This window comes from Enoplosus armatus, chromosome 6 (genome assembly GCF_043641665.1).
Source record: "Enoplosus armatus isolate fEnoArm2 chromosome 6, fEnoArm2.hap1, whole genome shotgun sequence".
Lineage (NCBI taxonomy): Eukaryota > Metazoa > Chordata > Actinopteri > Centrarchiformes > Enoplosidae > Enoplosus > Enoplosus armatus.
The window spans coordinates 11,755,509-11,777,698 of record NC_092185.1 but is presented as its reverse complement, the minus strand read 5'-3'; the positions used below and the strand labels follow the sequence as shown (position 1 = coordinate 11,777,698).

At 39.7% G+C, this 22,190-nt stretch overlaps 2 protein-coding genes across 6 annotated transcripts; one reads left to right on the top strand and one right to left on the bottom strand.

Moving 5' to 3' along the window:
- Nucleotides 1-320: 320 nt before the first annotated feature.
- On the top strand, nt 321-6,404 carry aagab (alpha and gamma adaptin binding protein). Of its 3 annotated transcripts, none has more exons than XR_011597392.1 (11): nt 321-467; nt 775-965; nt 1,061-1,157; nt 1,261-1,350; nt 1,447-1,530; nt 1,635-1,714; nt 1,896-1,992; nt 2,187-2,291; nt 2,428-2,477; nt 2,613-2,812; nt 6,115-6,404. XR_011597392.1 is itself a non-coding variant. In XM_070907871.1 (11 exons), exons 1-11 carry the CDS (start codon nt 374-376, stop codon nt 6,117-6,119), a joined length of 957 nt encoding a protein of 318 aa, XP_070763972.1. In that variant the 5' UTR covers nt 321-373; the 3' UTR covers nt 6,120-6,404. The 3 variants fall into 3 exon arrangements, 2 of the variants coding, with proteins under 2 accessions (XP_070763972.1, XP_070763971.1); XM_070907871.1 differs by having other exon boundaries at nt 2,613-2,676; XM_070907870.1 differs by lacking the exon at nt 6,115-6,404 and having other exon boundaries at nt 2,613-3,109.
- smad3b (SMAD family member 3b) lies at nt 5,141-13,576 on the bottom strand. Of its 3 annotated transcripts, none has more exons than XM_070907867.1 (9): nt 13,374-13,576; nt 9,384-9,577; nt 9,136-9,270; nt 8,811-8,885; nt 8,668-8,718; nt 7,039-7,251; nt 6,768-6,927; nt 6,550-6,726; nt 5,141-5,264 (listed from the first exon to the last, which is right to left on the bottom strand). In XM_070907867.1, exons 1-9 carry the CDS (start codon nt 13,574-13,576, stop codon nt 5,141-5,143), a joined length of 1,332 nt encoding a protein of 443 aa, XP_070763968.1. The 3 variants fall into 3 exon arrangements, with proteins under 3 accessions (XP_070763968.1, XP_070763969.1, XP_070763970.1); XM_070907868.1 differs by having other exon boundaries at nt 6,550-6,694; nt 6,790-6,927; XM_070907869.1 differs by lacking the exon at nt 6,768-6,927 and having other exon boundaries at nt 6,550-6,694.
- Nucleotides 13,577-22,190: the final 8,614 nt, after the last annotated feature.

The following is a 22,190-nucleotide window of genomic DNA, read 5'->3' as shown; positions in this document are numbered from 1 at the left end:
ACCGTTAACGTTACATATATTGTGATTTTTTGGAGAAGCTTTTGGGGGGAGGTGCTTTGCCTGAAATGCGTATTCAGGGAACATAATAAAATTTCATGTAACGTTAACGTCGATGTCGCCGTAAACACAAATTACATTTTAATACATACCTATATAATGAGAATAAATTATCTAACGTTAAAGACAACGCACTTAAATATATCGAAATGCGTCATTAAAACAACCTGTGAACCCTGTTTCTTTCTATGGTTCCTTCACAGTACCGTTGCACCGGAAGAGACCGTCGCAGCGTCTCAGTCAGAGTTGAAAGGTTATCAAAGTTGACGTTACGTTAAGCTAGCAGCTGGAGAAGCTTGTCTCAAATATCATAAAAATGTCAACTACAGAAGAAAACACAGAGATTCCTATTCCATGTGTCCTCATCACTAGCTGTGACAGCGGTTTTAAAGAAGAAGAGCTGATAAAACGTAAGTTTAGCATGATTTGGCAAACAGGCTAACGTTAAACAAAGCTAACTTAGCACAACAGATAACATTTGGTAGCGCCTGCTTGTTGCTAATATAGGTTAATAACTGGCCTTTACGAGGTTGTCAAGCTATGTTACTGATTTATTTTTGTGGGCTTGATATAAAAACGGCAATGGTACAGCTGAAGTAGGTCAAGAACGTCGTATTTCTACAGGTAGCCGCGGTCACAGTGAAAGCAAGCTGAGCCACTCAGACTAACGTAATGTTTCTACTTGTGTGAATTATAACAGATGTGTTTTTGCTTCAGAGATCCTCAGTTCGAAGACTTTGCCCGAACCGACCAAGAGAGAAGAAACTGTAGCCTGGTATCCATGGACCATCAACAACAAATATTATACAGCAGATGTCAGGCTATGTGTTGTACCAAGCACTTTTCAAATGTCATCGGAGATTGCCCAGTCAATGCAGGCTTTCATCGCTTATTTTGACAGTACAGTGGTATGTGACTTAAAAATGAGGTATAGTTTGAAAATCTCAACAGTATATCCTGTAATACATGTGTAACTCTTATTATGTGTGCATGGTGTTTGCAGAAGGATGGTCTGGAAAAGCTACATCCTTGGATATCAGTGGTGGAAGATCTTGCTCCAGAGGTGCTCATTCTAGTGTGTGACAGAGTCTGTGAAAATGGTTAGTTCTCCAGCTCTGTATGGTGTCTGTTATTTTGTAGAAAGCCTTGGAATACAGTTTTGCAGGGTACAATATGACATCTAAAATGTAATTTGCATACTAGGGGTCACCAGACATGAAGCACAACAGTGGTGTTTGGCTCATGCCTTTGAGCTGGTGGAGCTCAATCCACAGGAGTTGCCAGATGAGGATGGTGAGTTCAGGGGCAGTGCACACATTTATATTTTAATTTGTCATGTTTTTCTAATTTTTGTCCTCTCATTCACACTGTCTTTGTTGTCTTTATCAGATGACTTTCCAGAATCCACAGGAGTAAAGAGAATTGTCCAGGCTCTCAATGCCAATGTGTGGTCCAGTGTGGAGATGAAGGATGGTGCGATAACATCACCAATACAATTACCTATTGCACATTCCCCTACTATTTAATTTTTATCTGTGTATGTGTGGTATGTGACAGTTTATATCTTTGTCTGATAGGGCACAATCAAGGCTTTGGTCTTATGAGTAGTTTGGTGGCCTCCAGACACAACAACCCACGCAACTGTCAAGATCCACCAGTCAGTGGCAATTTTGTTGTAACCATTTTTATTTACATTAATCTTATTTCATTTACATTTGTAATCGTCTTTCAATGTGTTCTTACTTCTTTCTCCATGAATATCAATCCATTTGTATTTAAATGTTATTTTAAATCTGTTTCAAGGAGGCATGCTAACCCTTGCTCCTTTTCTGTGGCAGTCCTCCAGCTTGCCAGTAGAGGGCCCACTTGTTAGTGAGGACGCAAACCATACAGAAAGTAGTGCAAACAGAGACGCACAGGGAGACACAGTTGTTGGTAAGTGACCAACTCCTGATGAAATCTGTTTTTGTGAACATCTAATGTGATTTTTTCCCCTAAAAAAACTGATGATGTTCTTGCTGCCACATTTTCTTCAGTATGTTCATCCAAAACAAACATGTCATTATTGATTGGAGATTATATGGCATACTTGTTAGGTTATTAATATTCACCTGTCTTGATTTTCTCAGATGCAATGACTGATTTGGACATTCAGGAACTTGCTAATCTGACAGCTGGAGATGCAGATGTGGATAACTTTGAACGCCTGTTTACCAAACTAAAAGAGATGAAAGGTAATTGGGAAATGAAAAACAAATACACAACTTTGCCAGCAAAAACTGCTTCTGTTGACCCTTTTTAATACTTTTGCTGTGTTTGTACCTGATGTCATATATGATGTTTTGGTTTTCTCTGATTTTCAACCTGCAGACAAAGCTTCGTCATTACCTCATGAGCAGAGAAAGGTTCATGCAGAGAAGGCAAGTGTGTTTATAGTCTGTGTCTGGGTTACATAAAATATGTATCATCTGCCAAGAAATAGTTGTGAACAGTGTATCACAAACTGGTAATATTATCTTCACTTACCGAGTATTTACCCTTAATCTGCTTTCCAGGTAGCAAAAGCGTTTTGGATGGCCATCGGTGGCGATGAAGATGAGATAGATGGGTTATCATCGGGTGAGGAAAGCTAAAAGTAGCTCCCTGTGACTCAAGTCTCTTTTCTCCTGATCCTACTCCTTTCCTGGGGCTCCCACAAGATCCAGCGCCCTTTGACTTGCTTCCTGCACCTGGAAAGTGGAGATGCTTACAGATGGTACTGTAGGCATAGTCATGTTTAGAAACATTTGATTCTTAAAGTGATTGCAATACTGGTGTATAGTGAGAAGCAGTTGAATATCTTGATTATGGAGAGAAGAGAGCCAACGGATGGCCCTGACCCTCAGTCTTCTCCCCTGGGTCCCTCGCTATGCTTTAAGCCCTGAGTGAAGACATAATGGTGTTGCAGCTGGAAAAATTTAAATTATGTGGGCTTTGATTTATGTGTATGTCCTTTAGGTACAGTTGTCACATATATTTGCAAGTGACATAATGTGCCTTATCCTTAGAAGAGTTGTAAGACATTTAATGCACATTCTGTTGAATCAACAAAGACTTGTGATTTTAAATCCTTTGCTCTTTAGTGTGAGTGTGGCGTATTTATTGTGAAGACAAGATTATTGCACTACACGGGTACATACAGTGGGTATGTAGGGTGTTTGAAATATTTTGTCTCAAGTTTAGATTTATGGAGGAGCTGAAATGTTAAAAGCACCTTACAAGGTGCCACCCAACAAAATACCACCACAAACTACAACCTCAAAAGTTGCCCTCGTCACCTCTGACAGTTTAATAATGGCAGCAGTTATTACAAGACAGTAATATTGGGAGTGCATTCATGGATAGGGTTTTCTGTTTTTCTAGTCACTGTGTATCAACAAGTCATGATTTTTGTATTTGAAACCATTGACTCAATTCTTTTTACTCAGTTGCAATTTATTAAATTTTCACAGATAACAAAACAATGGTAATTTGAGAACAAATATTAAGCTACATGAAAAAAAAAACATGTACATAAGACTTGGAACAGAAAACCACCAACTAAGAATATCAAGGAACACAAGTACTGATACAGATCTACCAACTACCTAACGCACTGTAAGTCTTATGTACTGTAAGTACGTGCAGGATAAACATGGTGGCTTCATAGACAATGACCAAGGACAGCGAGCATATTACACATGCCTTATATTGTAGCAATGTTCATGGAATATACAGTATTTTACTGAACAAGCAAATTACCACTAAAACTAAAGCTTTACACTGATCAACACAGTAAACTGGAAGTGCATCATTTACCCACAAGGAGCATAGTGTACTATTGGCTAACAGTTTGTTTTTCACTCTACATGCCATCAATGGATGAACCACAAGCATGGTTCCTGCTAGTGAGTATCCTTCACACTGAAGTCACACGGTGCCTAAATTCAACCAGTCCACTATGATTACTCATACTGTATGTCATACTCTATGTTCCTATTATGAAATAACAGTAATAGCTGGTACAGTAATCCTATGTGTCACACTTAAGAACCTGTTGACCCGGGTTAGAAAAGCCTGCATTAAGCAGGCCAAGTTTGGGGTCATTAAAGTGAAGTCTCTTTGTGAATCTACTCATGCCAGAGGTCAGTCAGGTCCACTGTTTCAAGCAATGCATGACTACAAGAAATCACAAGCTATAAATATTTATGTACAATCATATTGAGGCAATAAAAAAAATATATTCCCATGCAGGACAGTATGCAAAAATAACTTAGAAAATGTCTCTTTCACTGAGCAAAATAGTTTTCATACAAGGGTTCTTTTCAGGAAACAATGGTGCTAATGTCTATATTTTGTTTAAAATAGATAAAATACCAATTACATGATCAATCAGATAATTGACATTGACTTTCATTAATAGATAAATCCATATGGGCAAAGTACCTTGTACTTAAAATATTAATTAAATATATTCTATTTAATCACTACTCAGAATGACATTTTTTCATGTTCATTTATGGTTCAATTGATAAATAAGCCTCCCATTTCAGTGATTACAAAGAGTGGTACTGGGACACTGAAACACCAGTGATGACAGTGTATTCATAATTTTAGCTAATTCATAGAATCAAAAATGTTCTGAAACATGTAAGAGGAGTCCAAGCTGAAACTGTACCATAACTTCAACTTGGGAAACCAACATTTCGATCTCCTTTATAAAAAGAACAAAGTACAACACTGAGCATAGACATGATGTCTGAATGAATAATGAAGAAAATGTGGTTAGTCTTTTGAAACCTATTGCAAATACCCTGTGGCTGCCCGTTGAACACATGAAAACAAAACAATGTACAAGTCCTAAAATAACCATCAGATGGAGACACTAAATGGTACTAAGGAAAGTGCTATAGATGTGAGGTGAAATGTTCGAGACAGCGAGGGAGGACAGTGATTTGATGAATGGCGTCTCTTTCTGTATTATCACTGAGAGACGCTTGAGCTATGTGGTTTGTGTGTTGGTGTTTTGGTGGGAAGGAGGGTTTCTGGGAAGCATGTGCTGCTTCTAGGACACACTGGAGCAGTGGATGCTGGGAGATCCCATCTGTGTAAGGACCTTGTCCAGCCACTGCAGAGGTCCGTTGAGATGCAGCTCTATCCAGCAGGGGGTGCTGGTCACTGTCTGACGTCTGCGGGGTACAGAGAAGGAGAGGAGCAACATAGTTTGTCATTACCGATAGCTACATCATAGTATCATGCATTTAAAATCACTGTGAGACATGTCATTGTTAATGTAACGTCGTCGTAGTCAATGCAAAGATACAGTCTACTCAGAATTTCTTGCCTTGGTTGAATTAGCACCAACACTGAAGCCAACAGGCTATTTCTGAAGTCATTCAAGTTTCTATCAGAGATGTTTTTCTCCAAGGTGTTTGGTGCCAGAAATATAACACGCACCATTCATAGTCCAGTGGGAATCCCCTTTGCAAAGGATGTCTGAAATGTGTTCACCTCCCACTCCATGCCTGATGCATTCCTCCTGTTACTCAACCCTCTCTTGCAGACTCACAGCTGCACCCTCCCCCATCACCCTCTCTTTCCTTTCCGAGTATGCTACCGTCTGTGCACAACACGCCTTCATTTTTTCACCCCCAAAATTGAATTTAATTGACCATGAACATCAAGTCCCTCTCTCATCTTTTGTGTCATGTTTGGGGTAGCGTGTGTGTGCAGTGCAAGAAATTCAAGGAAAACAAGAATAGTGATGAACCCTTAAAACTAAATGTATAAATTAAGAACTTTCTGTTTACTGTTAACTTTAGACAAAGGACAAAAACAACAGCATATGTAATGTCAAATTACAATTGGAAAAATTGTACACGTTGGAAAGCTGAACTAAGATCAGCTAATTGAACTATTGATGGGCTTTTTACAAAAGAAATAAGATGTGAGAAGGTAAGGTGTAACCGTGAGAAGGGAAAGGTTGACTGTGTGTCCGGGCTTGGCTGTAAATTGCTTTATGTGCTTTTGTGTCTGCAGAATGACGTCTTCTACCAAGATAGGAGCCCTGAGCAGAGAAAGGCAGGTTCACAGAGGGCTCACTTCAGACACCCTTAAATTCTCTGTCCCCCTGACACACCCTGGGGATTACTCAGAGCTGACAGCCTCCCTCAACATCCACTCTGTGTTTATCCAAGTACATAGTACCGTATGAGAGAAGAAAGGAAAAAGCAATGTGACAGAATGAGGCTGTAGTCACTTGTTGAGTCAGTTAAATGTTAGTTTTCGGCCTCTGTTATAAGTCTAGAATCTGCCAGTAAAATGTTATATGTTCACTACATTTTTGGTGAAATACTGAAGTACTACACTGTAGAAATAAAAAATACTTTTGTGAAATGTTGCTGCCTTTTTTTAATACTTTTACTACCTCATATAATTATATTAAGCATCTTAATTTGTTTGAAATGTATTTACCTGTACTCAGCTCCCCAACCCTTGACAAAACTCATGCGAATGGTACACATCCTGGTGAGTTGGTAGACGGCCTCAAAGCCCTGGTTGACTGACTGGGCGAGCAGAGCAGCAAACTCCTGGTTGTTGAAGATCTTTAGGTTGCAGCCTACAAAAATAAAAGATTTATTAATAGGCTTACTAGCAATGAGAAAAACAAGATGTCAGTATCAATGGGCTACATGTGTATCCTCTCATGCCAACCTGGAGGTATTTTGCAGACAGTGGCAGGATGCCAGCCATAGCGCTGGTTGCAGTTGGGACTCTGGACAAAGATGGCACTGTCGCTGAGACACTCTGCAAACACCTCTCCCCCGATGTAGTACAACCTCACGCCCCGTCCTGAAAAGGGAAAAGAGAAGATTGTTGCTCAGCGCACAGCTACCTGCTGATTTTTATAAAAAGGCGAATTAGATCAGAGCTTATGTGGTCCATGTGAAATAAAACGAGTACCTATGTGTCTACGTGTGAGCTCTACTGCTGAGTTGCGGTTGACGTTGGACAGCAAGCCCAGACAGAAGCGTTCAGAGTTGGAGGGGTCTGTGAATCCATCTACTGTGAGGGAGGGCTGGGAGGCGTGGAAGGTCTCTCCTACACGTTGGTTCAGCTCATAGTAGGAGATAGAGCACCAGAAGGCAGACTCACAGTACGTCACAGGTTGTAAGTCTGTGTGGGCAGAGAGTGGGGGTTAGATGGAGAGACATTAACAAGCTCCAGTTAGGTCCACTGAAAATAATTAAAAAGTTCACAGGTAAACTGCTTTGTGGTCAAACAACCATTTGCTTGTGAAGATGCACACTGCTGATAACATTTCCCTTTGATTTCTCTTCAAAAGCTCTTTCCCACGACCCTCATGGCCCCAGCCAGGAAAGGCCAAGACATTACGTACGTATTTATTTTTTTAACAATGACCTCCTGGTGGCTTTCCACATAGATTGAATAACCTGGCAACCGGATATTATTATTACATTACCTTGAGCTTTCTGTCGCTGGCCTTGGACAGACCATAGACAAAGACTCCATTCATACCATACTTACTCTGTTACTGCCCTGAGGCTAAGCCTCCCAGACGTAGTCCACTGCTCCTGTATGTTGCTCATCTGTCTCTCTCACACACATACACACACGCCCACCCCTACAAAGACATGCTAATGTGATAGACTGTGAACTTCATATGAACAGCTCCGTCGCTAAGATGTCAGCAATATCTGTTTTGACTTGTTCTGACTGTCAACGGGTCATCGGATCCAGTCAGGTGGGGATGGGTCCACTGTTACAGGATGATTCAGATTAACAGGTTTCTAGAACTTGTGATCTTACTATCACATCTACAGAATACATGGTATGCAGTATGTACTTCAACCAACTGAGCCACCAGGATGCCCTCAACATTAATTCTAATTTATACCACAGACGCTGAGAATGCACAATTCTGACTGGAAGGTATCCATTCATCTCCAGTAACAGTTTAACTAGACACCTCTGACACAGATGTTTCTTTGACATCTTTTATGAATACACCAATATTTAACTGTAGGTAATGACAGTTCAGTTCACCACTTCAGTGGTTTAGCCAAAGAGCGTGAAGTTGGGTAACCGATACAAAATTAGACAAACAGCCTAATGAGAACTGTGCAAATTTAATTTCAAATCTGTCTGATACTTGCAAAAACTCTGAATGTCTACATCGACTAATATTGAGAGGAGCAAAAAGGGAGGATTTGTTAAATACCATTACATACAGTGAAGCCAGTAGCCTCCGGGTTTGGATGCTTGAAGCAAGGAGAGCTATTGTGCGTGTTTGAAAGTGCTTGGTAATTGCTCGGCTATGTAGCCTACAATATCTGTGCTGAGAAGATGAATACGACTGTGTTGCAAGGGATGGACCACTATCCTCTATATGTGTAGTTTGATGGTGTTCATGGTTTGAGAGCAATCGGTGAAATGTACTTGATTAAAAACACTATTTAACACTTTGTGAGGATTTAAAAAGTCCTAGCCCGGCTTTGTGAAACATACCCCTTTTCTAGATGAAGAATGATATGCTCTGTAAGTAAAGTTGGCCCCTTTGGTTTTGCTTACCAAGATTACTGTTTGCGGGTGACACAGGATTGGGCGACAGGCTGGGCGAACCTGAAATAGAGCAGTAATACTGGTTCATGATCCTGGTAAGGCATAATTAGAACAGTGTGAGCTTGAATTGTGTGTACTTTCATGTGACTCGCCTGTGTCCATGCTGTGGTTGAGCTGGTGATCATTTGTCTCACCATCCTCACTCAGATACCCGGGTGGGGGAGTTTCTGTTACATAAAAACACGGACAAAGAGCACACATTCCTAAATTGCTAAAACAAGGTTTTGTGACTGAATGAATGATTTACAGCTTTTTTTGTTGTTGTAAATTTTAGGCCAATCTTGAACATTAGAGGCAAAATATCAATACAAGAACGGTAAATGCTGTCCTCTCCAAACTAAGCACACAAAAAATAATCAGTCATGAGAACAAAACAGTTTACAGACGTTTAAGTTAAGTAATGGCTGTTTTTCTCACCAGGAATATAGTTACTCTGGGGCTCAATGCCAGCGGGGAAGTTGGTGTTCTCAGGGATGGATGGGCTGTAGTCATCCAACGGCGGGAACTCTGCAGGGATATCTGTATGTCGTGGTACTAGGACAGGGGGCAAAACTGGAGACAGGCAGATATATTCATTAAGGACTAGTTCAGTTCTGTATACTGTATGGCAAAAGCATTATCTTAAATACAGTCATTTGGATCATGTAGCAATTAACTGCACTCACTTGGAGTCTCCACCCTCTGGTAGTGGTAGGGGTTGACGCAGACTTCATCCTTCTTGGTGTGGAAGGCAAATTCACAGTGTTCGACAGCCCTCAGTTCATGGTGGGACTGCAGGTCTGGCCAGCGCCACAAGCGACAGTAGATCACATGAGGAAGACCTTTTCTGTGCGAGACCTGGAGACGCCCATCTAAAGATCTGGAAGACACCACCGAAAAGACTTTAGTGACACATGCAGATCAAGTGTAATCCATAAATGTCTTGCTTTGCTCTATGCTCTGGCTATCATTGAAATAAAGTGTAGGACCATATACATATACTTTGCCATGAAACTCAAATGACTAAAAGAAGACAGTAAGGACTGTAACAGATCCTGGATCTCTCCCCTCACATAGAGTCCACTGTGGTGATGGCTTTTTTCCAGCTGAACTCGACAACAGTTCAGCTCATTGTTGAGCTGTCAGACAAGAAACATATGGTTCTCATTCTTTACTATGGCTTGGCCTCCTGTGAGCTACGTCAGAGAGGACTTGTGGTCTAAGACAAGCAAGTTAAAGCTCGCTTGGTGCTTGTTTCAAGTTGACCAACAAAGCAACTTACAGTATCAAACCCAAATATTATATTTTACAATATACATTATTATATATTAAATCTAGTATAACTTAAATTTAAACTAGCCTGATGATGACATCAAACATTTGACAAAAATCTAGAAAACTTGAGGCAACATTAGGATTAGACTTATTAATTATTTGACTCTCAGAGGGAATGAGGTGCATGGCAATCACATCTGAAATTACAATTTTTGTGCGGACCTCTGTTCATTTGGCATGATAAAAAGCAGAAAGAGAAACACAAAATGGCCGGTGTCCCTGTCACAGCTGTTATAAAGATCTTATAGATATATATCTATCTATATACATAGATTTGTAGAGTGAATCAAATAAGGTGTAAATCTTTGTGATTAAAATAGGCCATCACTTTACTTGAAGTGGCGTGAGACACCTGCAACAACAAATTCCGCCTACCATTTCATGATCTACAAGGCAAGAGGATAAAGAACTGACCAAATGTTCCAAAATGAAACATAATCTCAAAAATCACAAGCTCAAAAATATATCTAATTTTAGATAAAATGTCATAATTGTATATAATTTGCATGGCCAGATGTTGTTAGACATAAAGACCAGCCCATCAGTGTGGTTGGTCTTGCTGTCTATGTGCTGCTATTCAGTCGGATAGCTCTTTGCAGTGGTTCATGAAATAAAATGATATGTTTTCCCCCACTTTTGTAGTTTTGTGCGTTGAAACAGCCAATCAAGCAACTTAAATACTCCAATTTAAATGAACAACAGGCTTTCACCAGAATCAAAAAACAACACATCTACCTCAAGCATTTAAAGAAGCTGAGTGGAACTGAGACAGACATCATATGCCATCTCTGCCTGCTATTCAAACAATTCAATTCAAGCTTTCAGACTACATCAGTGACCACAGCAAAATAGACTGGTTCAGACTCATCTTCCAGCACTGCCTCCTGCATAGAGGGTGTATTTGTTGGGCCAGCTGAGGTCAGCATTCCCATGCCTCTGCTGAGATTGGCCTGGGCTAATGTCCTGTCTCCCTGATTTGCCACTCTGACATGATGACCACTCTGACACCCAGCTGGGCTGAGGCAACCCTCTTATCCACCAGAAGAACCAATAACTGCACAGCAGCCAGCCAGATTCATTGTGATTCATGGGAATCTCAACACCCATGCACCTCTTATCTTGTGAGTGTCTTATCCTGAGGGGGAGAGAAACCACTTCCTGTTAAAGAGTTTGGTTCCAGAGCCAACAGCAACCAGCACTTTTAATGACGCTACACAATAAACTGCAGAGTGCCTGCATGTGAATAAACATATCAAGAATGGTAACAACACTGTTTTTGGGGAATCTGGTGCCCCAGAAGTTAAAGACACATACCACACACTAAGATTGCAAAGTCCCCAGTTTGATTCCCCCTTTTTCCCTCCCCTCATTGCCTGTCACCTCTCCACGGTCCATTTTCAAATAAATGGCCAAAGCCCCAACACTGTTTTTAATTATTTCTGTTCATTTGAACCAAAGAACATATCACTTTTGTCCATCACAATTTCAAGTCAGTAAATTATTCAGTACATCACTGGTAAAACATTAAAAAAGTATATTTTGCTGTTAAGAGTCAACACACACAGTGTTTGAAGTTAAAATATGCATGTTTGCCTTCACTAACATGAAGTTTATTGGTGTAATAAATCTCTTCACATACTGCATGAGACAAAGAAATTTGATCTGCTCTTAGTTAAAACAACACAGATGTTTTAGTACATAATAATCCACTTGAGGTGTTTGCACCTCAGGGCAGCACTTAACCCTGTTAAATTCTGACGACCACTTTCTCCCTGAGCCACATACAGGAGGTGATGAAAGTACAGCACAAAGTAAGCCAGCTGTAGCACAGAATCAGTGAATCACTGCATCCCCAACAGATAGCACGACAGCTGTTATTCTGTAAACCTACCGTCTCTGGACCCACAGAGACTGAACCACAATCCAAACAGTGGCCCACGCCCTCCCTAGAGCCCGGAGTACATTCCCAAGAACTGAGAAAAAGTTCTTAATGTAGGTTAACACCCACGCCCGTGCATACTTATATACACATCATGATGGGGACTCCCAGTTTCATTAGCAATTAGGCCTACAAGCTGCCTGACTGAATATTCCTTGAAAACAATTAAAGAAGTCACTGAGGAGTGTTCACAATAAAGAAATGATGCAATGTATTACAGTCTATGTTATGTCCCTTTATGTTTTCCAGACTGAGTTATCGTAGTTTTTGGGGGCAATTTTTAATTTTTTTAAGGTTACATTTCCACATCTGGTCACGACAATCAATTACTCAAATTTATTTGTCACATGTAATCATATAAGGTACAATCACAATGAACAGATGGAAATAAGGATTCAAGGCTAACGCTTATTGCTGACTGAAGACAGCTACCATCAATTCAACTAATTTAACTGCACAATATCTTGGTTCAACATCCAGCACATGAAATAATTTGATGACTGATTCAGACCACTGAGAAAACACCTGTATGTATGCACAGTCCTGCATCACACCTCATATGTCAGTAAGGTATGAGTTACTGGTCTTAGGCAGATGGGTATCCCATATGGGGACTCCCAAACCGAGCCCTTATTCCAACTTTCCCAGAGCACACACGCTCCAGTCTAAACATCCTCTGTGAGTCAGAGTTCTGCTCTCCTACTCATCACACGTGTGAACTGTGGACACACTTGTTTGTGCAGCACTAGATGTACCACAGCTACCATGTCAGCAGGTTAAACATGCTTAGACATTTTTTGTAAACTTGCTTAGGCATTTGAAAACCACTCACACGTCCGTTGTATTTATAGACTACCGTTGATCTACTGGCCAAGTCAGTCGTGCCAACGATGAAATATAACATAACAGACTTAAATGTATGGGTTCACTGGCAGAGACGCACGTCTTCTTTACATTCAACCACCCATAAATGTAACGTTAACACAGTGTATCGGTATTTCAGACTGATAAAATGCCAATTGGCTGTTAGCTGTTTACACAACACAATGGGAAATTTAAGATGAAAACCAGGTTAAGTTTGCATTGATCAGCTAAGGTTAGCTCTACTATGCAGGTTTGTTTTGACTGTGGCAGCTAAAGCTAACTATCAATGCAATCAAAACGCCACTGCGTAACATCAAACTTTTGTATCTCCTCGTCAATGAATTGGGTAACTAGCCTGTCAAAGTTAACGTTAACAAGTTAACAAAGAAAACTGCTTCACCATCAAAACACTAGGCTTCTCATATTAGCTCAAGCTAACTAGTTAGCAAGCTACTTGGCTAACGTTAGCTGTCATCAACCCTAGCTTGGCAGCTTAGCTAACTCCGAGGCAGCTAGTTAGCTCTGTTTGTGTCGTTACCTGGGTATGGTTATGCATTTCGTGTTGACATTCTGTGTTGTGATGGCTTTTTCCAACTCGTCCAACTGTCCCGTCTTTTTCAACTTCTTCACAAGACTTTTGACAGCCTTTTCGCACCATTTCTCCTCTTGTCCGTTCTGCTCTCCCTTCTTCCAGCCAAGGAGCCTCTTCACGATTGGAGGAGTGAACGGTAATATAGACATTTTAAATTGCAACTTAAACAATTAGTTGCAGTACTCTGATTTAATTCTGCCACCCAGAATTACTCTCAGCACAGTGTGTCGCTCCTATAACAACGACTAAGTCAGCTAGTTAGCTTAGCTTGCTAACCTCCCATACAGACGAGCGGCTGGTCGCTGCCGGGGACTCAGCAGCAGCGGCGTGCGTCGCAGGTTCACTCCGATCAAGTTGTGTCGGAGTGAAGCAGCTCCTCCGCCAGCCGGGCTCTCTGTCTGCCCCTCCTCCTGCTCCTCAGTCAGCTGGTCTGTCCTCCACCTGTATCAAGCAAGTGTGTCAAAACCTAAATTATTCTACACATTACAGTACCACCACTAAATTAAACATTGTTACATGAGAAAAAATAAATGCAACAAATAATTTTCAAGTCCCTGTCCCTGCTTAGACTTTGGGGTAAAACACTTAAACAGTGAAACAACTAAACTAAAATACAGTGATAAAAGCATTCTCTCTGATAAACTACTTTTACCACATTGGGCTTTGGTTATTTGCTTTTACTAAATTTAATTGCAGTATGTCAGCATTTTCTTTAAAAGAATGTGTCCTATTACCTTAGTTTTTATTTATGCTGAGTTATCAGTGTGTCAGTGATTTACTTCCCTCTTTAAACCCTGCTGTATGCATCTGTTCAACATAGGTCAAACGTAAGAGGCAAGAAATGGAAAAAATACTGTAATCAGAGATATGCCGACACTGAAAAGTGATCCAACTTTTGCATTCACTGCGTCCATGAATAGAAGACCCTTAGAAGTAATCCCTTTGATCCCCTCATAAAAGTGATTTCATTTCACCTCAGATGCATCTTTCCAGAAATGGATGAAGGAGGTGGTTTCAGTGGTATTTGGGGTTTTATGGTGTTATTGATAAGTGCACCCCTGGCTTCTGCCTCCAGTAAACAGCAGTGCTATAAATATCCCTGTGCAGGACCAGCCCCCTTTTCCTTCTCTCTATTTATAACCTCCATCAATGACTGCTGTCTATTTTTAAGCAAGTATTTGGCACGGTTTCTTACTTCCTTCTTCTTGAATAAACATTATAGCTATCTTGGCAGTGGCACCTGCAAAATAAAAGGACACTTCATGGCTCTCTGTAGAGCAGTCAGCTGGTGTCAGACCTGACCTCCCCCCCGTCCCCCACTGCGATTACATGCTTGCCTGAAGCCTGAGGTGATGTCTTCAAATGTCTTGTTTTGTCCAAACAGCAGTTCTGAAACCAAAAGATAATCTGTTTACAATCACACAAGAAATACAAATCATCAATTAAATTCAGCTGCAACTCGCATGTGCTTTATTGACATCAACAATCTGGCATATTCAGGATAAGATAGTGCTGACACATAATGATACATAAAGAAAATAAAATGCTGTGTTTGTCAGTCTGTTGACAGTGGAGGAAGGTGTTGCATACATGGTATCCAGACTATCTATCAAACATTGTGGATCAGAAGTTTGTGTACACACATGTGTATCTTGATCACTCAGTGTTTAAAACATCATTGTGGTAAAGGAAACAGGCTGCAGAGCGGTGAGCACTGCTTTCTTGTGTACTCTGATGGTCTGCTTCAGGGCCGGCCGGCACCTTTTACTGCCAGGGGACACGAGCTGGACAGCTGGCGTGAAGAGTTTCTGCGTGTGTGAGAGAGAGAGAAATGGGGGTTTGTGCAGTACGTGTCAGACAGGGGGGCAGATGGGCCGCAGCAGGCAGGAGAAGGTCTTAGGGACAGAGTGAAGAATGATTTTGGACAAAAGGCACGACGGCTGGCTGAATAAGTAATGACTGCAGACAATCTGATGGATAACAATGGCATTGTGATGGACCACTCACGGGCTTCGTGGGAAACAAGCAGGATGTGTTGCAGGGTCCTGATCAGCTGGGCTGCTGTCAAAACAATACTTACACAAGGATGGAGCAGCAATTAAAGTAAATATGCCCTTTGTGTGTCCATATGGGCAAATTGTAGCAACATTTGAAGTGTTATAAGACCACTGAATTCTTTTAAAGCTTTAAGATGTCTATTCATCCAGTTGCGATCATAGTTCTGCTATAAACACAAATTCTACAAGATTAATGACATCTTTCAGCATATTGTATGATTAAAAAAATTAGAGTGGTTCACATTTACCCTCCACAAACGTATAATTGCCTCAGCAGCTAATTGCAGTGTGTTAGAATCAGACTTGGGTGGGGTCCGGTTCTCCCTACAATCTCTGCCTCCTTTTTTAATCTCCCTTCACACTGCAAGCTGTTATCTGTTGCTTGCAGCCATCAATCTCTCCCCAGACAGTGGCTCCTCCAAATCTGGGGCAGTAGTGACCTCCCTTTTTTTCTCCTTCCCTGTGGCCTGAACCAAAGCACCTTCAAATCCTCTTTCTCTGGCTTCAGACCCATGGAGGTGATACACTCTCTGCCTGCTTTTTCACTGTGATTCTCTCCATTCTGTATATTTCTTTTCTCCTCTGTTTGTCTCACAGGTGCCTGTATGTGCGACCCCTTACTCTTTTCACATGCCAATATTAGTTTGTGGCACCATCTCTTTTTAAAGGGTTTGCAAGTTGTAACTGGTGGCTTTAACAGTGGTTAATAAATCATTCACTAATGTTTTATTTATCCGTTATCAGTATCAGTTATAAGACCATTAATAAGAACAACTTCTGGTTTGCCAGGTTTATGATGGTGTTTATCCTCATCCAGCATGACACTTGTGTTGTCCTTTGTTTTTAATTTATCAGGAGCCCTCCAATGGACCGCCAGACCACTTAATTTCTGGGGGAAAGGTTGGCAGAGCATCTGGATCAAGAGCTGTTTATTTACGACATAACATTTACATATGCCAACATGACTGCTTATTAGAAGGTGAGAATTCATTTATTAGTAAGAATTTATAAATGGATTAGCAACATTTCTAGCCGTATTATTACCAGATAGAACGGGATCATCACTAACCAAAGAGGTTTTTCACAACCTGGCAACACATCACTTTTTCTTATTATTGGCTTCTAAAGGATCTATAAAGCATTAGTAAATTATTTATTAACCAATGCCATTAGTTGTGACTTAAAAACCCTTTATAACGAGTGCCTTATTTGAACGTAGTACAGCGTTTACCTTTAACACTTAGATCCTAAGAAGAATGTGAGTTACATTCACAAGTTGGTACATTGGCTGAAATGCAGTACAAGTATCAACAATATAGATAACATATCACCACCTAGTGGCGTTTAACTATTACTACATGTACATTCATGCCCCAAGACACCAAACCACCAAGTTGATTTTTGTGGGCATCATATATCCTACCTATATCTAACCTGTTTTAAATGTCTAATGGCAAATTCTCTCCGAGGCCTTTTTCAGTGTCCTGTTATTGTGCATAATGCCTCATTGTCACAAGAAGTACTCTGATCTTTTACTTACTACAGTAGCAGTACAGTGGAGTAAAAGCCCTGCATTCAAACTCTTACTTAAGTAAAACTACAAAAGTATTACCATCAAAATATACTTAAAGTACTAAAAGTACTCATTATGCAGAATGGCTCATTTCAAAATAATGTATATTACGTTATTGGATTATAATTACTGATGCACTTAAATGTTGCAGCTGGTAAAAGAGAAGGGGGGGGGGGGGGTAATTTGATAACTTGTGAATATACAAAAGTATTACCTTGACCTATAATAATACATCATGTTTTATTTGTCAATTATATTTTGCATTATTTATCTGAATCTGCAAAGTAACTAGTAAATAAAGTGGAGAATTATTATATATTCCCCTCTGAAATGTGGTGAAGTAGAAGGATAAAGAAAATGGAAATACTCCAGTTAACTACAAGTACCTTAAAATTGTTCTTAAGTACAGAGCAAATGTAGTTGGTTACGTTCCACCACTGGTTTACTGGGACACTCGAACAGAATGGAGCGATTGTTAATGTTAGCAGTAACATCTGTGCATTTGCTACCATGATAAGTCAAGTGATGTCATGTGAAAAAACTTATTGTACATATGTATGAAAATACATATTCTTAGTTTGGATGTGCATGAGGACATTCCCTTTGTGTGTGTGTGTGTGTGTGTGTGTGTGTGTATGTATGTTTTTTCTGCCTATGCCCAAGTACGGTTAGAACTCACTGTGATTGTAATTTATTTGTGAATCAGTGCCATTGATTTATATGCTATTCCATAAACACAATTTACATGTTTATTGTGAACAATGGCCCATAACAGCATTAAGTTGATTCAGAGGCTTTGCAAAACATCTCCTCATCTTACATATGGATGGAATGCAGCACTCGGCCATGATTCATTAATTTTACCTCCAGGCTAAAATGGCTTTCTGTTCGGCCTGTACCTCGAGTACTTGGCCCTGTATTTACAAATGATCTCCCCCTCTGTGACTCTGTTTCATGAGTGAACATTGATATCATCAGTGACAGACACTAGATAATTATGGTTATTTATTAGTTATTTGTCCTTTTTTTGTATTTGGAAAGGAAAAGTTTGGAAATCTTTCCTTTAACCGACAACACTGCAGTCACTGTGCAGTTTCTCTTGAAAACACAGAGCTTCACATAGATCAGACTTTCATCTTCACAACTTCCTTCAAAGCTTGTGGAACTTGTCATTTTCTGAGATCTGGTAAATACACTCACTCACACCACCACCAAAACTAATGATTGTGAAATTAGTTTCAGAGCAATCAGGAGCTCCCCTGCTAAGACCCACTGTATCCATATGCATGAAATTGCTTGTGTTAATACATGCTATGAATCGTGGGTAATGCAGTGAATAATTCTGACTGCACGCAATAATGCTATCTTCTATTAGATTGGGGACTGTTGTGAAGCTGGAGCCCTGTGGCAATATGCTTGTAAATGGCCATGTATGGATAATTAAGCATTACACTTGAACATTAAAACTTGCTTAATTCAGAGAGCTGCAGGCAGTGGAGAGCTCTTATTGGACTCATCACTATTTTGGGTGTTTCCCTATAATGTGTTCTCATTAGTATTAGTATGCGAGCAATTGTAAACTTTTTGATCTCTCCTACTGTATCCCGAAAATGGGTTTTCATTAGTATAAGTATATTAACAATTGTAATCTTCTAAAACATTTTTAAATATACATTTTCAATTGTACACTAAGGCATATTGCCTCACTAAAATGGTGAAAAATGATGGTGATTCAGAGATATCCAACAGGGCATGAAAATGTGTTTTAATGCATTCAACTTTTTATTGTGTTCTCTTCTGTGGTCTGCTGATCTTCCAAGAAATATAATGAGATATGACGACATAAATATTTGTGTAAATGTTTCATGAGAAGGGTGCTGTATTATTTTGTAAATAACGAATAACAAATCAAGTTATTTAATATATAAAACTGCATTAATAGCAGTGTTGCAGAGATGCATTTTACACTTCCAACCCATATTTCTGTTATAAGTACTTCCAACTGACCTGCGTTAGCTGCACAAGGCCATATTTCAGGGAAGTAAATAAACACATTCCTCAGGATTGGGCGACGACAGGCCGGTCCCGTCCCTCAGCTGTTGTGTTTCGGTAAACCTTGTTTGCATCATCTGTGTCCTTTGCTGCAGCCACCCCCACTGTGTCTATACCCACCATCCAGTCCACAGTGTTAGTTCTAATGTTAGAACATGGCAGGGAGAGGGAGAGGGCGGCAGCAGCAGGTGTGTTTAGCATTACGACTTAGAATGGATTTAGGTAACGGTGACATGATTGTGCTTTTGCTGCAGCTGAATGAATTACTAAACGTCTTTAACAGAGATATGACAATAAGGTTTGGATAAAAGGCTGCAAATAAGGCAATGTAACTGTTATTCTTTTGTCAAATGTGTGTTTGGACTTCTTCTTCTACTCAAAAATGGATGCATACTGGGGGCCACAGATGTGGGTATAAAAGGGGATTAAGTCTGACGAGGGGGGCAAGCAGATTAGGACCAAACTGCCTCAATTATATGTAACGTAAAATGGTGCCCTTAAAAAACTCCCACACACAACCAAATCACCTCTGCTGTTTTGATTCAGTGGTTGAAGTGAAGAATGTCTGTGACACTGAGGGGCTGCCAGTAAAATCTTAATTACACAAAAACAACCCTTGAGTCACGTGATCTTTATCAGGTTCCTGAGGAGGTTTTTTTATGCGCACATCCTTCCAATGTTTGGATATACAATTAAGTTTCAAGAAATTCTCAAGATATCATCAGGTTACTGGAAATCTTACAAATAATGTCAGGTGATTTTAAATACTTTGTGTGAGGGTTTTTTTATTCATGTATTTTTAAAGATACATGTTTATCGTGCATGTTATTGTGCATGTTCTATGAGATCACATATAAAAAACAAACAAAACAGACAACATTCGTTTTTTAAAAAGCCTGTAAGTAAGACTATATGGACATTTGTTGGCTGAGTGGTCAGTTTGTTTGGATAATTATACGAGATATTGTGACGTCTCCATCATACTCCATTCCTGTCAAAGTGCGCGTCAGCAAGACCCCTGCATGAGAGCTACTTTGTGACCTATGTATCACAAACAAATGTTTTAGCTAATTAGCTACAAATCATATTTAATTGACAGTTTTTCTGGCCATTTTCAAACGTATGCTGCACAGTTTTAGATATTTTGATCAGTTTGTTTCTACCACTGCAGGCAGCTATTGCTTTTCATTTAATTCTGCACTATATTGAAAATCAGTTAGCATACATACATTTTTGATTTGTGCAATGTATCACAGTGAACATTCATTTTTGTCAATGTTACATTGTCATAGCACAGTAATGCAGTTTAAGTTTAAGAAAATACTACCCTGAAACAATAACTAAAAGATTTAATGCAGACTTGTTCACTGTGATGCATTGTGATTGACACGATGTATGTTACTTATTGATTGCATACTGTACAGAAATGAATTTCTTCCCTTTAGTTTGCTATATTTTATGTGTAGATGCAGCAGCTGAATGAGCCTGAAACATCTATAATGTCTATGGATGTTGTCTTCTTCCAGGTTCTACCCTTCACTAATTAAAACTACAATTTTATTATCATTGTAATGGGAATGGAGTTTAATGTGGCTTAGAAGATGATTTAATGTGGCTTCAGGAAAAGAAAGCAATCAGGCTCGTTGTAGTCCTCAGCAATCGTCTACATTTATCTATTATGCATTTAGCATATAGCCTCTGGTCAATCCATACTTTGCTAAGCTTAAGAAGCAGTTTAGCCACGGAGACACAAAATAGATCTCAAATGATCTGTTTTAGTCTTTTCAAAGTGTGTTACCATTCTGTAACGTTAGCTAAGCTACTTTTGCAACAAATTAATGTGTATAAAAGTACAAAAGATAAACAGAAGTGAGTGTGAAGGAGGAGTGGAGAGAGACATGGGCACCAGGATTACTTTGCTTCATTAAATACACAATATAGCTGTGATGCCTGTGCTCTTTCAAATCCATATGTAAACCATTTCCTCCCGCCTCCTCCTCCTCTCCCTCTCTTAAAACCTCCGGCTCATTAGTGTTGCCTTTATGACATGGCTTTACCTAAATGCCGTGGATTTTTCCATTCCCTCGCTGGCCCATTCTCAGGGGGCCCAGACTCTGCTCAGTAGCTAAATGAAGGCCGGGAAGACATTTTCTTGTTTCAGCAGCATTCCTCTGCAGTGATTGCTTCTTAATAAGCCGAAAGACTTGGTTTTAAGCTTTGTAATACACTCACAGTTACAGTTACTTACTGGTGAATTTACACCGCACAGACTGGAAGAGATGGAGTGATTTGGTGCCATAGACCTTTGATCTTTGTTGCATACGACCCTCACTGTTTGCACGTTGTTAATTATAGTAGAAATGCCAAAATACAAATGCAGTTATGCATTACATGTGCAGGGCCTTAAGAGCAGACTTGCAGAAATATCATGAAAACAATGTAGTGACAAACAGCTTCTGCTACACCAGAACTAAAGAGCCACCTCTCACTCTCATCACCCACATATTCAGTAAGTCCATTTAGTCAAGTACTATACTTATTGTAAGTCCAGTATTGTATGTATTTTTTTTTTTTTTTGCTACTTTTGAGCAACATATTGTACTTTTTACTCCACTATATTTATTGGTAAAAAAAATACATAGTCAAAAATGAAACCAGTGGCTGCTTTTCATAATACCACACTCACAGAGGCCATTTTTTATTTACTTTGATACTTTAGGTAGATTTTTTTGATAATACCTTTGTACTTTTACTTAAGTAAAGGCTCGCACACACACATATATAAATAAAACACACAGGCAAAGACACACAGCTTCAGAGTATGTTTGTACGTTTAAAGTGTTGAGTTTTTTGAAAGTGCAAATTCAAAACTTATTGCAAGTTTATGCCTACCAGGACAATACAATAAGAGTCCACAAGGTGGCAGTGTGACATGTGTTTGAATGATCTCTAGAAAAGTGAATTAAAAGTGTAATTTCCTTCAGTGGTTGCTCCTACTATTGTCACATATTGACATTGTTATGATGAGACATTTACAATCAGCAGGCTGCACAAGCTATGAGGACATCCTGATTATGTTGC